The sequence below is a fragment of the Panthera onca genome, chromosome B1 (assembly GCF_046562875.1).
Source record: "Panthera onca isolate mPanOnc1 chromosome B1, mPanOnc1 haplotype 2, whole genome shotgun sequence".
Taxonomy (NCBI): domain Eukaryota; kingdom Metazoa; phylum Chordata; class Mammalia; order Carnivora; family Felidae; genus Panthera; species Panthera onca.
In genome coordinates, this window is record NC_138342.1 from 125,785,146 (window position 1) to 125,803,797 (window position 18,652).

General features: G+C 44.4%; 1 protein-coding gene across 5 annotated transcripts in view; it reads left to right on the forward strand.

The window, feature by feature from the left end:
- ARHGAP10 (Rho GTPase activating protein 10) overlaps positions 1-18,652 on the forward strand; it is a 321,446-nt gene that overhangs the window by 298,820 nt on the left and 3,974 nt on the right. For all 5 annotated transcript variants that reach the window (XM_060655658.3, XM_060655661.3, XM_060655662.3 and 2 more), the window contains 2 exons: positions 11,263-11,415; positions 12,576-12,667. In XM_060655658.3, coding sequence (XP_060511641.2) covers positions 11,263-11,415; positions 12,576-12,667 — 245 coding nt within the window. The remainder of the gene's footprint in view (positions 1-11,262; positions 11,416-12,575; positions 12,668-18,652) is intronic.

Consider the following 18,652-nt stretch of genomic DNA (forward strand, 5'->3'; position numbering starts at 1 on the left):
CTCTGAGTGTTAAGCAGGACAAAAGCTATAACAAAATTCAGACGTGTGTCTTCATTTTGGAAAGTCAACTTTTCATTAGGGGGCTTTAAAGTTAATGTGAGCAATCAACATTATCAACTGAAAATGAAACCTTTGGATTTCAGTACCTATAGAGACAGCACAAAGGAAGACATGATTAGGCCACATGCAAATCCGAGTACACAATACAAATACCAAAAATATCCTAGGAAGACACACGGATACGTATGGAAGGATGTGAGCACGTTAGGCAGTTGGTATGGCATCATTTCTGTACAGACTTGGAGAGAAGATTCAAGGAAATATCTGGGACAAAAATTGTACCCCCAAAATGAATGTGAGCAGACATTTATGGCTGGCGGTCAAGTATGTGGGTCCTGTGATTAGCTTCAAGACCTTTACTGAAGTTAAAGAGACAACTGGATATCACATTACTCATTAAAAAATTATGAATGCTGCTCCGTTGCAGACTTTCAGATTTCCAAGCCTCTCAGTTCTGTTGTTGGGAGGGATGCCCTCCTCCCCAAATCTCGGCCAAAGGTGTGGCATGATGAACATGCAGCAATCCGATTCAAGTGTTTATTCCCCACAGATAATCCTAAACCAAAGCCACCTGACCTAATGTGGGATCAGTGCTCCCTCTTCAAAACAAGGGCACAGCCACTGTTATCTCACTGGGTTTCAGATCCAGGGGAAACCCACACTTCAAACAATGCTCGCATATGCAATGAGGTCATTTCAATCCTTACAGTAGAGTAAGTCTAAGGGCACCATGATCACTGGGGCAGACAGCTCAGGGACAAACTCTACCTCTGTCCCTTATTAGTCTTGTGGCTTGGGGAAATTTTCCTACCTCTGTGTGCTTTGGTTTCACTATCTTTAAAAATGAAGATATATCTACCTGACTGGGTTAATGTAAGGATTAAGATGAAATACCATTTTATAAAGCGGCTAAAACAAAGTCTGGTGGTCCTCAGTAATTAATGCTCCTTTGTCCTCTTGGGAAATGCAAGAGAATAAGTATCCAATCAAGCCTTCTCTACAGCCTCTAACCACCAGCCACTGATGAAAAAAAAGCTTCTACTCCCTCTAAGTCCCCAATCCCCCAAAAGAGAGTCCAGAAAGGAGCCAACTTCTGAGCATAATTAAATTTTTTTTTGTAGTGTTTTTATTTATTTTTGAAGGAGAGAGAGAGAGAGACAGAGCATGAGCGGGGGAGGAGCCCTAACACGGGGCTCAAACTCATGATCTGAGCTGAAGTCAGACACCCAACCGACTGAGGCACCCAGGTGCTCTGTAAAGGGCCTTTGCGTATTGCATGACCAAGGCATGGGCACCTGCTGGGAACCAGTCATTCTGTAGATTATTTTGAGCACTATGGGTAGCTCTCCCATTACAACACATTACTCATAAAAACAGCTTGTAAGTAACTGAAGGATTTTTCTTAGCAGAGTAATGTTGTACCCCTTTGGAGCTGCACTTGGTAGCTCCCGTTTTATATGTTCAGGCTTCACATTGGGTGGCAGCTGTTTTCCACGTAAGAATTGACCTGGCAGAAACATTTTTGTCAGTTATCCTGCAGGACCTCAGTGCCGAGACCTCTAATGCCCCATGATTTTCTGAAATGAAGCTTCAGTTCCTTTTCTGTTCAGCTAGCAAGCTAAAGTTCAACCTTCTTACCTGATTCCAGTGATCATCCGGAAGAAAGAAAAATGGGATTCAAGGAACACTATTCGAGCAAAAGAATAGTTAGAGATGTAATTCTAAGACAGTTCTTTTATAGTAAATCCCAAGAAAATGATCGCCCTTGGAGTGACCTTTGTAAGCTGTATGATGACCAGGTGGTGGTGTTCTTTCTCCTTAAGGAGGGAACTCTCCAGAAGCCTTAGTATCCCACAGTGGGGAGGACTGAGTGTTCAGTGTGGCCGTGTCTAACTTCAAAAGGCTTTGTCTTATCTATGCTCCAGTGATTTCCTGTGGTGCTCTTTCTCCTCTCCCTGCCCACACCCCTCCTGCAAAAAACTTTCTACTCAAGGCTGATCAAGCTAATTGCTTTTATGTGCTGGCTTGATGTGTTGTTGTCTCCCCCGTGCATGGGAGGCAATCATGAGCAGTTCGTGAGGATTGCTGCTGCTGTGGGCAAGCCCTGGGCCTTTGCAGAGCGGCTTCTGGTGCACACCTGGGAGCCCCATGCCACACAGCCAGTGGAGATGGAGGGGGCAGGGAGCAGGGGCTTCTCAAGCCTGGGGAGTTTGCCATCATTGTTTTCATCTCCCCTAGCTCTCCACTCCAAAGTGGATTCTCATGTGGCTCATCTAATGCAGGGGTTAGCACACTGTGGCCCACTTCTACCGGTTTTCATACATAAAGTTTTATTGGAACACAGCCACCCCGGCACTTAACGTTTTGTCTGTCACTGCTTTTGCACAGCAGTGATGGCAGAGTTGAAAGACCCAACTGTATGGCCTGCAAACACTAAAGTGTTTACTCTCTGGCTCTTTACAGAAAAAGTTTGTTGACTTTTATCTAATCTATAAATAAAACAAATCATTTTGGGGAAAAAAAACAAAACAACTTTTCTTAAAACCCAGTTTCTGGCACCTGGGTGGCTCAGTTGTTAAGCATCTGACTTTGGCTTAGGTCATGATCTCATGGTTAATGAGTTCGAGTCCCACATCACGTGAGCATGAGCCCCCTCCAGGTAAGCCCTGCCTCTGTCTCTCTCTCAAAAGAAAAGAAAAGAAAAAAAACACCCCAGTTGTATCAAGTGAGATTAACTGCCTTAAGATGGGCAGTGCAGGTGATTTTTAAATGTAACCCTTACTAATTTTTTCTTGTCACTAAAGCAAGCAAAAGGTTTCCTTATGGTTTTTGGATGTCTTCAAAGTGTGATCCTAATTTCAAAAGGTCTTTAGTGTTTGACTGAATCAAGAGTTTATTTGGGGTTCTTTTTTATTTTTTACAACCTGTTGTTAAAAATAAAAATTTTAGGGGCACCTGGGTGGCTCAGTCGGTTAAGCATCCTACTTCGGCTCAGGTCATGATCTCACAGTTCATGAGTCTGAGCCCTACATTGTGCTTTGTGTTGACAATGTGGAGCCCGCTTCAGATCCTCTGTCTCCCCCTCTCTGTCTACACCTCTCCTGCTTGTGCTGTCTCTCAAAAATAAATAAACCTTTAAAATAAAATAAAAATTTTATTTTGAAATAATTTTAGATTTACAGAAAAGCTACAAAGAGTTCCTCTAGACCCTTCACTCAGCTTCCCTTACTGTTAACATCTTACGCAGAGCCACGGTAGTTTTATTAAGAATAAGAAATTCACATTGGTACAATTCTGTTAACTGTAGACTTTCTTTGGATTTCACTAGTTTTTCCACTCATGCCCTTTTCTTCCAGGGTCTGTTCCAGGATACCATATTGCATTCAGCAACTTCTTTTTTAAAAAAAATTTTTTTTTTTAACGTTTATTTATTTTTGAGACAGAGAGAGACAGAGCATGAACGGGGGAGGGTCAGAGAGAGAGGGAGACACAGAATCTGAAACAGGCTCCAGGCTCTGAGCAGTCAGCACAGAGCCCGACGCGGGGCTCGAACCCATGGACCGTGAGATCGTGACCTGAGCCGAAGTCGGACGCTTAACCGACTGAGCCACCCAGGCGCCCCGAGCAACTTCTTTTTTTAAATGATGACATCCACTTAATATCTGTGGGTTTTTTCTCTTTGATATAGTTTAGACGTTGTCTTCAGGCAAAGAAAATGATTTGTTAGTGATGATGCAACCCTGAAAAGCACAGGTGAGATCTGCCTGCAAACTACCTGATGCTGGTAATACAGGCTTCACTTCCTGAGTGTTCACTTGCTCCTGGCCCTGCGCAGTACTTCCCACCTAGCATCCCACTCAAGTCTTTTGGCCACTTCACCTGTTAATGGTTCCTTTCTTTTCAGTGAAGGAAGCTGAGACCAGGGAGTGTGAGACTTTAGTTTTGGGTGACCCTCAGCCAAGGCTAACAGTGCCACCGTGCAGCAGCCTCCAACAGGCATTCTGAAGTCATTCTCTTGCTCCTGGCCACGGCCTCTAGCGAGTGAGAAGTGTCGTCTGTGTTTACAGAAAAAGGAGAAAGCATAAGGAGATTAGCCACAGCTGGCTTTGGAACCCAGGTCCCTCTTTGGAATGGTGGCACTCACTGCACTTGCAGTTGGTGTAATCACAGTCCTTCAGCACACAGTCCTGCCCCCTGAGTAGGTCTGACTCCCCTCCTTCTCCATTCTTCTCCTTGTATTCTGTTCCAGCCACCCAGAAGAATGTGAGGGTGTGAGCTCCATGCAGTCTAGTCAAAACGGAGTTTAGCAGCAACATGACCTCTTTTAAAAAATTTTTTTAAATGAATTTATTTAATTAGAGAAAGCGCATGCACAGGGGAGAGGGGCAGAGAGAGAGAGAGAGAATCTTAATCACACTCCGTGCTCAGCATGGAGCCTGACATGTGGCTCAATCCCACTACCCTGGGATCATGAGCTGAGCCAAAATTAAGAGTTGGATGCTCAACCGACTGAGCCACCCAGGTGACCCAACCTTTTTTTTTTTTTTTTTTTTAATGTTTATTTAGTTAGAGTGCATGAGCAGGGGAGGGGTAGCAGGAGAGAGAGAGAGAGAGAGAGAGAGAGAGAGAGAAGACAAAGAATCCCAAGCAGGCTCTAACTTGGGCCCTGATCCCACAAACCATGAGGTCCTGGCCTGAGCTGAAATTAAGAGTTGGACCTCCAACCGACTGAGCCACCCAGGTGCCCAGAGCACCAACATGACCTTGAGTGAATCCCTTTTAGCCTTCTGAGATGTCTTCTCATACGTCTCCTGTGGAATGGAAGCATACCTTGCAGTAAGTGAATCAGCATATGCAGATTGTGCCTAGCAGGAGCCTGGGTGTGGACAGGTGATGATATTGACACTGGCAGCATCAGCTCAGGGCAGACGCCGCCTCGTCCAGAAAGCCTTCCCAGTGCCCACGTGATGGTTAGATGCTTCCTCCTCCGTTCTCCCAAAGGACCCTGGGCAACTCTCTGCATGGCATTCGTCACACTGTGTTATGATTATCAGCTTGTCATTCTCTACTCACTTGACTGGGCACTCATGGAGAGCAGATGTCACAGTCCCCTGGGTGTCCCCAGGGCCTAGCATGGGGCCTGACAGGTAGTTCTCAGACCGTGAATGATGAGTGAACAAGGTCCATGTCCAGCTCTCCTAATGGGCAGTGAAGGCCTCCTTGCCCAGCACTGGATAATGGTGACTCTCTTGTCATAGGCGCTTGCATTTCTCACTGCTGTCCCCCTCAGTATGCTCATTTGGAACCAAAAACGTACTGGCTGTGGAATTCTCCCTCTCTGGCACTTAAGGAATAATGATGGCATTTATTTGAACAGAGATTTCCCATAATATACCGATCTACAATATTTCCTTCTGTCTTTATTAACATTTTCAAACACTTTTGCCCAGGACAGCTGTTCTAGACTTATGCTGTACGTTTCCCAGGCTGGAATGAAAGATCATTTCACTAATGTGTTAGCTTCTGCTCGGAGACCTTGCAAATGAGGTTTTAAAATCTTTCATTCTGACACAAACTTCTGATGTGATTCTGACATCATATAATCATAGTCAAATATCTTGGTACTTGGGGGATTTAATCACTTCACACAAGCAATCGTTTCTTGATATGTGTTCTCCCTTTTCTATGGCCTCTGTCACTGCTCCAAAGCCTGGAATCAGGCACTTGTATCTCCCACGCTGCCCAAAGCCTGACCTGTCTATGTTATGCAAGAAATGTTCATTAGATACAGACGTTCTCTGGTGACTGGTGCAGCTGTTGTCGAATTTTAACAGTTAAGGTCCTGACTCCCCTCCCCCATTTCTGAAATGCTTGTGTTCTGCTGCTGCCAAAAAGTTTTTAATATGCATGGAGCGTAGAGTCTGGTATTGGAAAAGATCGGGTCACAGTTTGAATCAGAAGCGGCACATACTGCTGATTTGTTGCAGTTTATAAATATAAACTGTAAAGTGGATACATACACAGCTACTGTCATAATGTTATGTTTTTGAGGGTTTATTCCTCCTCACTGTGAAAGCTGCAGGGCCTTTCCCTGCAATACAGACTCCAAAGCAACAGTGTGGCTTTTTCTTTCTTTCTTTCTTTCTTTTTTTTTAATGGAAAGAAGGCTCTCGTCCCTTTCACAGATGCACATTCTACTCTCTGCTATGTCTTCCAGCCCTCCACCCGCCCCACCAGGGCACAGACTTCTCTGTTGCCTTAGGGATAGCCAGATAGACTTTCAGCCTAAGTAGTTTCAGGAATGAGGTTCTGAGTGAGCAGTATGAAACCTTTATGTGTCTTTAGTGAAACACTCTTGTTGCCATTTGTTCCTTTTCTTTGAGAAGGAAACATTCCTCCTCAGAGGAAGGTGGGGATATTGGCTCCTGTGCACTGAAAACGGAGAGGAGTTTTACTTTTGGAAGAAGGTTCTTTCAGTTTAGTGCATGAAATTGGGAAGATAGCAAACAGACAGATATTAGTACTTCTCTTTAATTTATTTCTGTTTTGGTAAATGTGGTTTCTGAGCTTTTCAGGAAGAGTTGACTTCGGCCTCCATTTCTGCAAACCACAAGTTGGCTCTCAGGAAATATGTGGCATTTAGGTACTTTTTTGAAATTGGTAGCAGCTCATCATTAAATAAAATTGGTGGTTTGTGATCATGCCAGTCTTACTCATCAAAAATTTGTAAAGGGGCAGCAGGAAAAAGAATATAATTTTTTTTAATGCTTAACTCAAAATATTTCATTATGTTTTAGCAGGTACTAAGCTTTTTATTCTTAGATTACCCATCATTTTTGGTTTAACCCAAAAGACTTTTTTTTTTTTTTTTTTAACTAGGATTCTCCTCTGAACCACAGACTTTAAAAAAAAAAAAAGAAAAAAAAAGGGAGGGGATGATTCTTTTCTCAACTCTCCCAAGGATGATAATGTCAAGAACTTTAAAGTCTGAAATCGTACTCTGCTTACAAGCTACCAAATTTGTCTGCTATGATTTCATGGATTTTGGCAGAAGACACGGGACTCGTGGTGAAAAGACTACTAATTGCAGCAGTAGCAATGCTCACAGTATCAGCTCTTTGACCCTCAGTTAACAAAGGGTGGTGCCCCACGGGTGGAGGATACCTGCATAGAGTGTTCTAAGAGAGGACGGGGGTCAGTTGGTTAAGTGTCTGCCTCTTCATTTTGCCACAGGTCACGATCTTAGGGTACTGAGATTGAGCCCTGTGTGGCACTCTGTGCTGAGTGTGGAGCCTACTTGGGATTCTCTCTCTTCCCCTGCCCCTTCCCCATGCATGCGTGCTCGCTCGCTCTCTTTCTCTCAAAACAAAAACAAAAACAAAACAAAACAAAAAAACAAGAGGAACCCAGAGCTTAGGAAACCCAGATCTTTCATGGTGGTTATTAAAGCCTACTTTTTTCTCTAGGAGGAGACCCAGTCTCTGTCTTCCCAGGCTGTTTGCCCAATAGACATCCTTGTAAAGATAGTCTAGGACAGAGGCAGAAGTGCAGAACAGTCGTAAGAAGTGGAGAACACAAGAAACCCATCAAGAATTGTCTCCTACCACATAGGTAGCTGGAACTATTCTAAATATATAGGAGAGATGTGACCGATATACATGGATGCCCTAGGGCTTAATTCTCTTCTAGGGCTCAGGCTAAGAAAAACGGAGTCCTTTGTCTAGGCGAGGGGGGGTGGGGGCTGCCATTTCCAAAATGCCCAGTGTTTCTGTCAAATGTATTAAATCAAAGAAGAGAAAGAGAATATCAGAAATTTTATTTAAAAGCTAATATTTTCCTTCATTGCTTTTTGGGAAAATATAAGTAGTATATTTTAACCATTAAATACAGCTGACCCTTGAACAAGGTGTGTTTGTACGGGTCCACTTAGGTGTGGATTTTTCTCAATAGAGTACAGTGGTGTAACTGTCTTTTCTCTTCATTACAATTTTCTTAAAAACATCTTTCCTCTAGCTTACTTTATTGTAAGGATACAGCATATAATACATGTAACATACAAAACGTGTGAATTAACTGTTATTGGTAAGGTTTCCAAAGGTCAACAGTAGGCAACTAATGAGAGTTAAGTTTTTGGAGAATCAAGAGTTATATGTGGATTTTGGACGGCATGGGGGTCGGTACCCCTAACCATCACATTGTTCAAGGGTCAACTGTAGTTAAAGAAAAGTTTTTGATCCCTATTACAAAAACAAAAAACCCCCAAACAAACAAACAAACAAACAAAAAAACCCCACACCAAATTCTGAAAAGTAGGAGGTGATTTAGGTAAGGCAGCTTATGCTGATCATTTCTTGCTTTCAAAAAGATACGGACAGTGTGCTTTTGGGAGACACCTATGAAACATATTGTTATCTGACCTCTGTTGGCTGAAGTGAGAACTCATTTTAGGACTTTATATTTATTTAATCACTTTATGCCCTATCCTTACTCCTTCTTAGCGGAAGGAGCCTGTGAAAAGTTTCTTGTATCCAGCCAAGCATCTACTCTGTTTGTTTTCCACACTTTGTTTTACTACATAGGTCTCTTATTTCATAGGACTTCCCATTCTCCAGGTAACTTCTTATGCCTCCTCTCCATAGAGATTGTTTCCAGACTTGGGTTTTGCTGCCTGTTAGGAATATTCCACCTCGCAAAGTTTGTGCCATGTGGGATTCTGAAATCCAAAGGAGAAGTAACTGGGTCAGGCTTCTGAGCTGTTGTGGGGAAAACCCAGGAAATTGAATACAGAAATGTTAAGTCTAAATGGGAAGTCTGAATGGTTATCTTGGTGGCCTGTTGAGTGCTGGATCACATAGCACATCTATACGTTGAAGGACAACAAAAGGGTCACAGAAAACAAAGGAACAAAAAGGTTAATGTTGAGAACCTGACCCTGAGCCAGGATTGCTGATTCTGAGTCCCTGTTTTGGGACAGGATGGAGAAAGCTGAGCAAAGGGATAGGCCCATACTTTCTGCACCTGCCGTTGCAACAGTTCTTTCACTTTCCAAAAGGAGTGTTTTTCCTTTACCAAAAAAACAAAGCCATGTTAAAAAAAAATAATATGTGAAGATTAAGTAGATAATAGCTATAAAATTTATGATCTTTATTTTTTAAGAGCCTTGTAAATATAGTCACATTGTTACTTTATCTTCATCCTGTAGCTGTCCTCCCTCTCAGCAGATGGATGGCCGTCATTTAATCACTAGGCTATTTATGACCTGAACGAGTTGATGGGGGTGTGGTAAAACATCTCATCTTCCACCACCACCACCCCAGAAGCACCTTGAATAATTGCTGGGAGATGAAATGGGAATTGTTTGGCTAAGTGTGGTCTTAAATTCTCTGTCAGACCTTCCCTCATCCTCTCCCTTTTGATTAGTAAGACACCATTTAAGGTTCATTTTCTGATAAAGAATGGAGTGACTTTTTTGCTGCTGGTACTACAGATCATTTGAGATTTATAGGTTTCTTTGCTTGGTATGAAATAGGTTTTATGACTTCCAAATGAATTGGCTGGATAGGGGGATTGTAAATAAATTGTTCAAAAAATAATGTTTTTTAAATGTGAGCCCCTGTCCCCTTTTCTGGGCAAAGGATAGGAAACCTTCTAGCATACTAAATACCTATCAGGTCAGTAATGCAATATTTCATGTACTTGATTTATAAAATCCAGTTTTGGTTGTAGAATGTGTGAATTGGTTGTTAAGATGTCCGTGGAAGACTTCACGTGCCCAGCACTCTGCCTGGCTCTGTGAGGTCTACCGAGAGAGTTAAAGACCTGATTATAACCCAAAGGCAAGAGAAATATCTGAAACAGTCACAGAACAAGGATGGGCCTTCAGAGAAGATCTGTAATTTAGTCCAAAGGAGAAGCATTTGGGCAGGCAGGTCTGGAGCTGAGCCAGGGAAGGGACAGATCAGGGCTGGCAGAGGGGTTGGGGAGCCTGATTGGTGAGGAGAGACCTGAGGCACAGGGTGGGGGACCATTGGGGGAGCAGACATGGAGGGGGTACATTGGGGAGCACACTAGTTCTTGGGTAGGTGGATGGGGCAGACTGGGTCTCACGTGGCTAAGGGTGGCTGGTCGAGCCAGCTAAGTGGGAGGAATTAGACTGGGGGCTTATTCAGGGGACCACAGAGGTGACACAGGCATGAAGCGATGAGAAAGGGAGTCTCCTGACACTGAGGAGGAGGTGGAGAAGAGAATAGCGTGGGAGCTCTTGGAAGTAAAAATGGATAGAACTCGATGTTAGCTTTGCTACAGAAGACAGAACCATAGGTAATGCTCAGGAATGTGGAAGGATAAGGAAGCTGCTCACGGAAACTGGTTTTAGCTGAAGAGGGTGAATTTGAGGTGAAGAGCATTTGGATGTAGCAGCCATTGAATACATGTGTGTTGAGAGTGTAATTGAAATGAGAAACTTCCATCGCTGTGCTTTTAAAGTAAGCTTCATATACCAAGTCACAAGCCTCCAGTGTGAGATAATTGAAACATAATTTAATTCCAATCAACCCATATTTATAGAACTCTCTTTTACATTTAGGCCCCTCCATGAGTCTGTTCACTGACCTTTATACGTTAGCTTTTTTTTTTTTTTTTAATTTGCAAATACTGGAAATGTTAAGGTCATCAAAGATTTTTGCTGCTCATGGGTTTCTGTCTCAAATGCTGTCTGTGGTCTGCTCTAGAGGAATCTTGATTCCTGGCTGCAGTTTTTTTCTGAGTTGTTCCATGTACACAACCAGATGAAAAGGCTTTAAACATTAATAGACCATGTCTTGAATTTTTGGAGCTACAGGTAATGAGTTTGACTGTAGATTCTCACACTTTCCTTAAAAGCAGAAAACACGGATATCTCAAAAGTCCAAGCAGCTAGTCTTGGCAATTGGATTCTGGTGTCCTAATTAGTGAACTGATTGGTGCTAGGATGGGCAAGACTCGATCTCCACAAACCTGGAGAAGGACTAGGCATCTCTACTTTTGGGTTGTGGCTTTTGGGGCTACAAGACCAGGAAGGATACAATGAGAACTCTGTCTCTTCTGGTCATCAGGAGAGATGAGGAAGTTATCATCTTAGCCAATTAGGAATGCAGTTTCATGTATTTGGTGTTCTATTGCCTTTATTACTATTAATCCTGTTCTTCCAACTTCCACCTGTAGCCCCTGCCAGACGCGATCACCCATGGTCCAGTGGCTTAACACGCAGTCCCCGACCACCCCAAGCTGCAGCCCAGCGATTACACCGCCTTCACCCAAGCCACCGCCTTCCCCCGTTTCTCTTCCCACCACCATAGTGGACAAGCCGCCTGAAAGGTACGGGGTTTGGAAAACGATGTGGAAGATGGGCAGCACGCAGAAAGGGCTTGACCAACCTGAGCAGGTTCTTGTGTTCCTCGCATGGGGCTTGCTCAGGTTCTCCCAGCCTCCTGGACCTCGTGGACAACATTGACAACCTTGTCTCTGACTGTGTGTTGGTTCAAGAGCAAGTAGCTTGTTAGGAGAAATTGGCTCTATGTGAGTGCTGCTCGAACCTGCTGTCCTACTCTGTCTTTTTGGTGCCTGTTGTGCATTTATGAAACTGCTTATTTTGGAAGAATTTCTCATCCATGAATATAAAACACACGCTGTTTTTTAAAGGAAAGTAAACTGGGCATTGGGAGCAGGAATTAACGTGGCCATTTAATGGGCCAGTTGTGCAGAAGCCAGAGGTGCTGGCCCAGCAAGCTCTTCTTTCTGGGGGGTAGGCTGAAGTTCTTATCAGCGGCTCCCCCCACTCCAGTGAGGTGGGATGCTTCCTTTGCTGCAGTTTGCATCTGGCTAACAGCACGTTTTCCATCCTCGCCTGTGTGCTCTTTCCCCAGAAGGGCACAGAGGGTGTTTTGACAAGTGGTGAGAAGCTGAGCCTGAAATGCCTTTTTCAGGCAGAAGGGAGTGGGTCAAACAGGGGAGACCCAACTCAGAACAACAAGCTCCCTCCAGAGTGACGTGGGAAGCAGACTGTCAGTCTTGACAGATTGATGTCGGGAGCTCACTGCTGAAGTCACTTGGTGTGTGTGCGCCTCTGCCCTTCACCGCCTGGCCTTCTGTCTCAAGATAGTAGTGCCTCCCCTAATAGGTAAACTAAGGGCTTAGGAATAAACACACCCTGTGGCTCTGACAATGCTGAACGAGAGGAAAGGGCATCCCACCAGGCAGAGAGGACAACTAGGTGAAGAGGTTCATCGAAAGCTTCTCAGAGAAGCTCCCCGAAGAAAGATTTGAATTTGAAACCCATCATTTACTTGAAAATCAAGTGCTGGAGTTCCGCCTGCTGTTCACTTCCCTGCTATTTTTTTTTCTTTTTCTTTTTTGGAAGGAGTTGTCCCACTGGTGCTATATAAATGAGATTTGGGAAGGGAGGGTTGGGGTAAGGTGAGGTTTCCCCCTCCCGGTTTCTCATATTTTAATTTGTGTCTTGCACGTTCCCTTTTCAGCGTTGTCAACCGGAAGGCTCGAGCAGTATATCCGTGTGAAGCAGAACACAGCTCAGAATTATCTTTTGAAATAGGAGCAATTTTTGAGGATGGTGAGTGTTAGCGGGAGCTTGGTAGTAGCATGTATTCTGTCCTCCCCAGAATGTCTGTAATCCAGCCACGGGTTGTGGGTTTGTCAGGAGCACACATCTATCCCTTGACACTTTGGACAGGAGAGAGCTGTCCCCTTTGGCTGCCAGGAACTGAACACCGGGGGGGGGGGCTGTGGAGTTCACCTTCTGGTTTCATCTTGTTTATTCTCCAACCCTTTTAACTCTTGCGCATCTTCGTTCAGGACATCTTTTTCCTGATGTAAAGAAGCTAGTGCCACTGGGAGTTCAATACTTCTGATTTGCATCCTTTGTTTGCTTCTCCCAGAGTCCCCCGCCAAGCCTCCTAAGTGTTTCAGGTTCGCCAAGTCTGAGTTACAGAAGAGTATACTCTTGTCGAAAAATTTTGGTTTATAGTTTCTCTTACCATTCTTAGGCTTTACATGATTTTTTTCATTTGAATAGTGTGTGAATCTCTAGATTTGGGTATTGCCTCTGCATATTGAAACAAGGGTATGGATTTTATCCGAGTCTTTAATATTCATACACATGCATGGAGGATCTGTGCCCAGCTTAATATTTCACAGATTTCTCCTATGGTTCATTGTTTATCTCTTTTCCCCCAGTCTCTTGATATCTTCCTTAACAGCCCTGCTCATCATGAAATTCATTGGTTGCTGTGGAAACAGTGATGCGTGGGGGTGGGACTGCCCAAAAGAGTTCTGTGGAGACAGTGAGGGTCTTAGATGCCTGGAATGCAATGGTCGATTAGCCAGAATGTGTGGGATATATGGAATATAGGAATACAACGCCTAGTGGTATATTGTCAGTAATGTAGCATTTGCTCGTGGTGGTTTTTTAGAAAGGAAGTTAACTGCCTCCTGTAGAATAGATTTCTATATATGAAGGACATGTACTCTTGAGAGCCAGGGACTCTAGATAGTGTCAGAAAACAAACAGCACCACCACCAAAACCCTACATATGAAAGAATTATACTCTATGGAGAACTTTTGTTCTTGGAGTTGAAGCAAGATCATTCCTCTATCACCATAACATACATACCTGTGATTTTGCCAGGATGGCGTGGTACAATAGCCACCTACTCTAGCCCTGTCACATACTGGCATTCCATATGGCATGAGGGAATGCTGAGACAGTAGTGTTGAAACCCACTCATCTGAGAAATGATGGTGAATTTGTCCATCGTGTGATTAGATTTGACTGGGAGCCTCTGAAATCCTTTAGACTGTATCATTTGAGAGATATTTACCTTTGTAGAAGGCGTTATCTGTTAGGATGCCTTTGGCTGCAAGTAATGGAAACTGACACAAATGGCTAAATTGTCATTAAGATGGATTAGTTCATATAATGATAAGTCCGGAAGGGTTGGTTAATTCACATTCTCAAAGATGTCATCAAGACCACAGTGGATCCATCTCTGCTGAACCGCTCGTGGTCACAGTTTGTGGGCAGGGGCCTCTGGCCAGCATCCCCAGTGGGGATGAGATGGCTGCCACAGCCCGGTCATCGACCCTAATAGAAGGAGGTGGCTCAGTCAGTTGAGCATCCAACTTTCAATTAGTCGTGATTCTAGGGGTTTGGGATTGGGCCCTGTATTAGGTTCCACACTGAGCATGGAGCTTGCTTGAGATTCTCTCTCCCTCTCCACCCCCCACTCACTCTTGTTCTCTCTACCCCCACCCCGCCCTCAAAAAAAGAAAGAAAGAAAGAAAGAAACTTTTCTAGAACTTCTTTCCTAGTTGACCTGCTCTGATGTTTCAGTAGCCAGAACAAGGTCATGTGCCCACCTTAAACCCATCACTGGCAAGGACTTAGGGCAGTCTGAACCACACTGGGTGCAGGGACACCTCCTGCGTGCACACACACACACACACACACACACACGTATGTATATACACGTATACATGTGTGTACACACATACCAGTATCTCATTGTGTTTAGAAAGAGGAGAGTTAGCAGAGATCTATGCATTGCCAACTCTGCAGTTATCTTGCCTGAGAGCAGATTGGCCTTTCTACTTTCTCTGTGTTTTTGGGCAAGTTCTTTGAGTTCTCTGTGTATCAGATTCTCCATCCGAATCTTCGAGGATGTCTACAAGAGTGATGCAGTGTAGGACAGCATTTGGGGCCATGGGTAGGTAGGGCTTTGAGAACAGCACAGACCTCTGTGGAGGATGTTGCCGACCAGGGAGCCACTCTTGGCACACCACCGTGTGCCGTGGTCGGGCTCCTCTTTGAGCCAAGGCCTGTCTCCCTCACATTCAGTGCTCTGTAGTCCTGGTGTCCAGCTCTGTCTGGACCACTTGCTGGGGCACCCAGGGTGTCTCCATTGTTCCTCTGTCTCTTCCTGAAGGCCAGCTGCTCTGCAGATGTGTCGACACCGTCTCCCTCCACGAGCGTGTGAGCATCTTATTTTACGTGAGCTGCTTGTGTTGCACGTGCCTCCCTGTGACCTTCCGGTAGTGGTACAAATAAGCACAGTGGAATGCATTCAGGGCCTCCACCATCAGACTTGCTGTGTCTTAGGGCTGGTTCTTAAAGGGTACAGAAAATCAAAGGCCCTTGAACAGGATTTACTCTTTTTTATGTGTTCGCACCTTCATCGCTGTGCATGATCTCTTTGCAGAGAATTTATAATTAGTTAAAACTGTGTGCTTGCTCAGAAACTGTCTAAGGAAGCACTTCCTTGACTGGCTTGGGGTCTTCCCTTCTGACGACTGACACAAAATAGGGCACATAGGCAACTCATCCAGCCTCAGCTTCTGTGGAGCAAGGCTGAGCTCTAGGTGGCCACCATTATAGCACAGCCCACAGGAATGTGGCCGGGAACACACCCTTTCTGCACACCAGCAATACTTAGGCCCCTAAAATGCCCAAGACGCTTTTGCTGTGTCCACTTGTCCACTGAAGTCTTGCAGCTGTCATTAAATGCTCTTGCAGAATAATCCCCTTTTGTCCCTCATATGGGCAACAAAGGAAATTGGTTTATGGCATTCAGTGGCCTTTGGTAAAGACAAAATCCAGGTCAAAATGGCCCCTGGGCCACGTTGTCAGTAGTTATGTGGTTTGTAATATATACAACAGTAAGAAACCCTAAACCAGAGTGTGGAAGAGAAAGGGATCTGTAGTAATTAAGTAGCTTGATAGCTGTTCCTTGCTCTTTGCTCTTACTGTGTGGACCTGGACTTAAGTTATGGGTTTAAACTCTAGGCTAAAGATTGATCTGTATGGTAGACACATGAGTGCTTAACCACTGTTCAGGGGAAATGCCTCCCGTATCCCCCAGGGAAGGCAGTGTTTGCGAAGTCTCAGAGAAGCCTATATTCCTGTGACTGTCACATGGACCTTCCCTTTTCTTTTGGCCTGGGAACTCCAGAAACACTTTAGCCTGGTGACCAGTTAGTCTTGCTCTCTTTTCAGGTAGGCGGCCCTTCAGCTGGTAGACCCTCCAGGTCAGTGGGAAGTGGCATCCCTCCACAGGCTGCCGGGCAGGACCGGAGGGGCCCTGGTGGGAGGATTTCTAGGAGCTGGCCATCTCTCAGACGCGCTTCCTAGACTTTGTTCATTTACACTTGGATACGTGATTGATCCGATGCTTTGGGGAGCAGGTGTGGCCCAGGTTGATCTTGTGAAGCTTCTGGTGATTCCTTTTAAAGGTCTCAAATACATAAAGAGTAATCCTTGCAAAACAATTTAGCATTATCTTGGCAGGTTGAATCTGTACAGAACCCACACCCAACAATTGTACTCCTAGATCTGTTCCTAACCTTAAGGAATCTTTACATATTAAGTAAAAAAAGGGAGTGCCAGAAGAATGTGGTTCTGGCTAAGCTTGGAAATAAGCAACATAAATAGTCTATTATTTAGAGATGTGAACAGATGTGATGAGATTGTGTTTTAACCGCAGCCAGGGTAAGAGAATGAAAAATAGAACATTCAAGCTCCTGATCACCTCAGGGTAGGAAGGGGCTTTGGTGAGAGGATGGCATAGGGACAAGCCTAGGACGAGGCCTCTGTATCAGTCACACATCACCTGGGTTCTGGGTATTCACTATATTATGATGATGCTTCAGTGACTTGAATATTTGTCTTACATCTTGTTTTTATTATGCTAAAAAAAATCCCACCATATTCTCTTCTGGAGAAAGCTTCTTACAAATTATTCTTGTCTCTAGCTCTAGTGCCCTTCTTGTTATGGAGTGGTAATTCATGAAGACATGGAAAAACCACAGTGAAATTTCACCTCATATCCATTAGGATGGCTGTTAATCAAAAAAAACATGTAAAGTCACAAACAAAAAAACTAACCGTCTGGGGGCACCTGAGTGGCTTAGTCGGTAAAGCGTCTGACTCTTGATTTCAGCTCAGGTCATGATCTCACAGTTCTTGAGTTCGAACCCCACATCAGGCTCTGTGCTGACAGTGTGGAACCTGCTTGGGTCTCTCTCTCTCTCTCTCTCTCTCTTCTCTGTCTGTCTGTCTGTCTGTCTGTCTTGGTCTCTCTCTCTCTCTTTCCCACTGCCCCTCCCCTGCTTGAGTGCACACTCTCTCCCAAAATAAGTAAACATTAAGAAATCTTTAAAAAAAACCTCAGAAAGTAACAAGTATTGGGGACAATATGGAGAAATTGGAACCCTTGTGCATTGCTGGTAGGAATGTAAAATGTTACATGTAGCTGTTGGAAGGCAGTATGGAAAAAAATTAAGTACAGAATTACCATGGAATCGAGCAATTCCACTTCTGGATAGATAGAAGAATTGAAAGCAAGGACTCAAACAGGTATTTGTACACCCATGTTCACAGCTGCCTTTTCACAATAGCCAAAAGGTGGAAACACCCACGTGTTCATTGGGTAAACAGAATGTAGTATATATATGTATAATGGAATATTCATCCATAAAAGGAATGAAAATCTGATACATGCCCCAGCATGGGTGAACCTTAAGGATATTATGTTAAGTGAAATAAGCTTGTCACAAAAGGACAAATAGTGCAGAATTCCACTGATATGAAATCCCTATAATAGGCAAATTCCTAGAGACAGAAAGTAGACTAGAGGTTCCCAGGAGCTCAGGGTGGGGAGTGAGGAGTTAATGTTTAATGGACACAGAACTTCAGTTTGGGAAGATGTAAAAATTCTGGAAATGGATGTGGATAGTGGCGATGGTTACACAACATTGCAAATATTCTTAATTCCCCTGAATTGCACGCTTCAAAATTATTAAAATAGTAAATTTTAAGTGCTACATATTTTACAACAGTTAAAAAAACCCCACACATATTAGGGAGCATTGGTATAATTGTCATCACGTACTGATTGGGTTCTTAAGGGTGTGTGACTCGCCCAGGACCACACAGCTCTATGTGGCAGGACAGGGTGTGGCCGAGGCCCTTCCACGGCACCGGGCACATAGTTAGTGCTCTCCAGTGCTTGCTGAGTGACTGCCATACTGTCTCCCTCTGTGTCCTGGGGGTCTTCAGTGAGCAGCTGCCTCTCCACAGCCTCTTGGTTGAGTGCTGGAGCTGCCGACCTGGCCCCGACAGGGAATTGTGGCTGGTGGCAGCCCAACGTCAGGGAATTTGGTGGAACTATCTTTAGTTCACTCCCCCCATTCCATTCCCATGCCTAGTGGCTTTGGGAGCATTTGAGGAAGGTATTTACTACTCTTCAGTGCTAGTTGGGGTCCCTGGCCCCATACCCTTCATCTTAGTTGGGGCTTCTGTAACAAATACCACAGACTGGGTGGCTTAAGCAGCAGAAATGTATGTCCCACCATTCTGGAGGCTGGGAATTCTCATCAGCATGGTCGGGTTCTGGTGGGAGCTCTCTTCCCGGTTTCCTCACATGGTGTGTGTGTGTGTGGCCGGAGGGGTGGGGGGCGGGGTAGTGGTAGGGAGGTTGGAAGGAGAGGAAGTGATCCTCTCCTGTCTTTTCTTACAAGGATACTTCCATCATGGAATGCCAC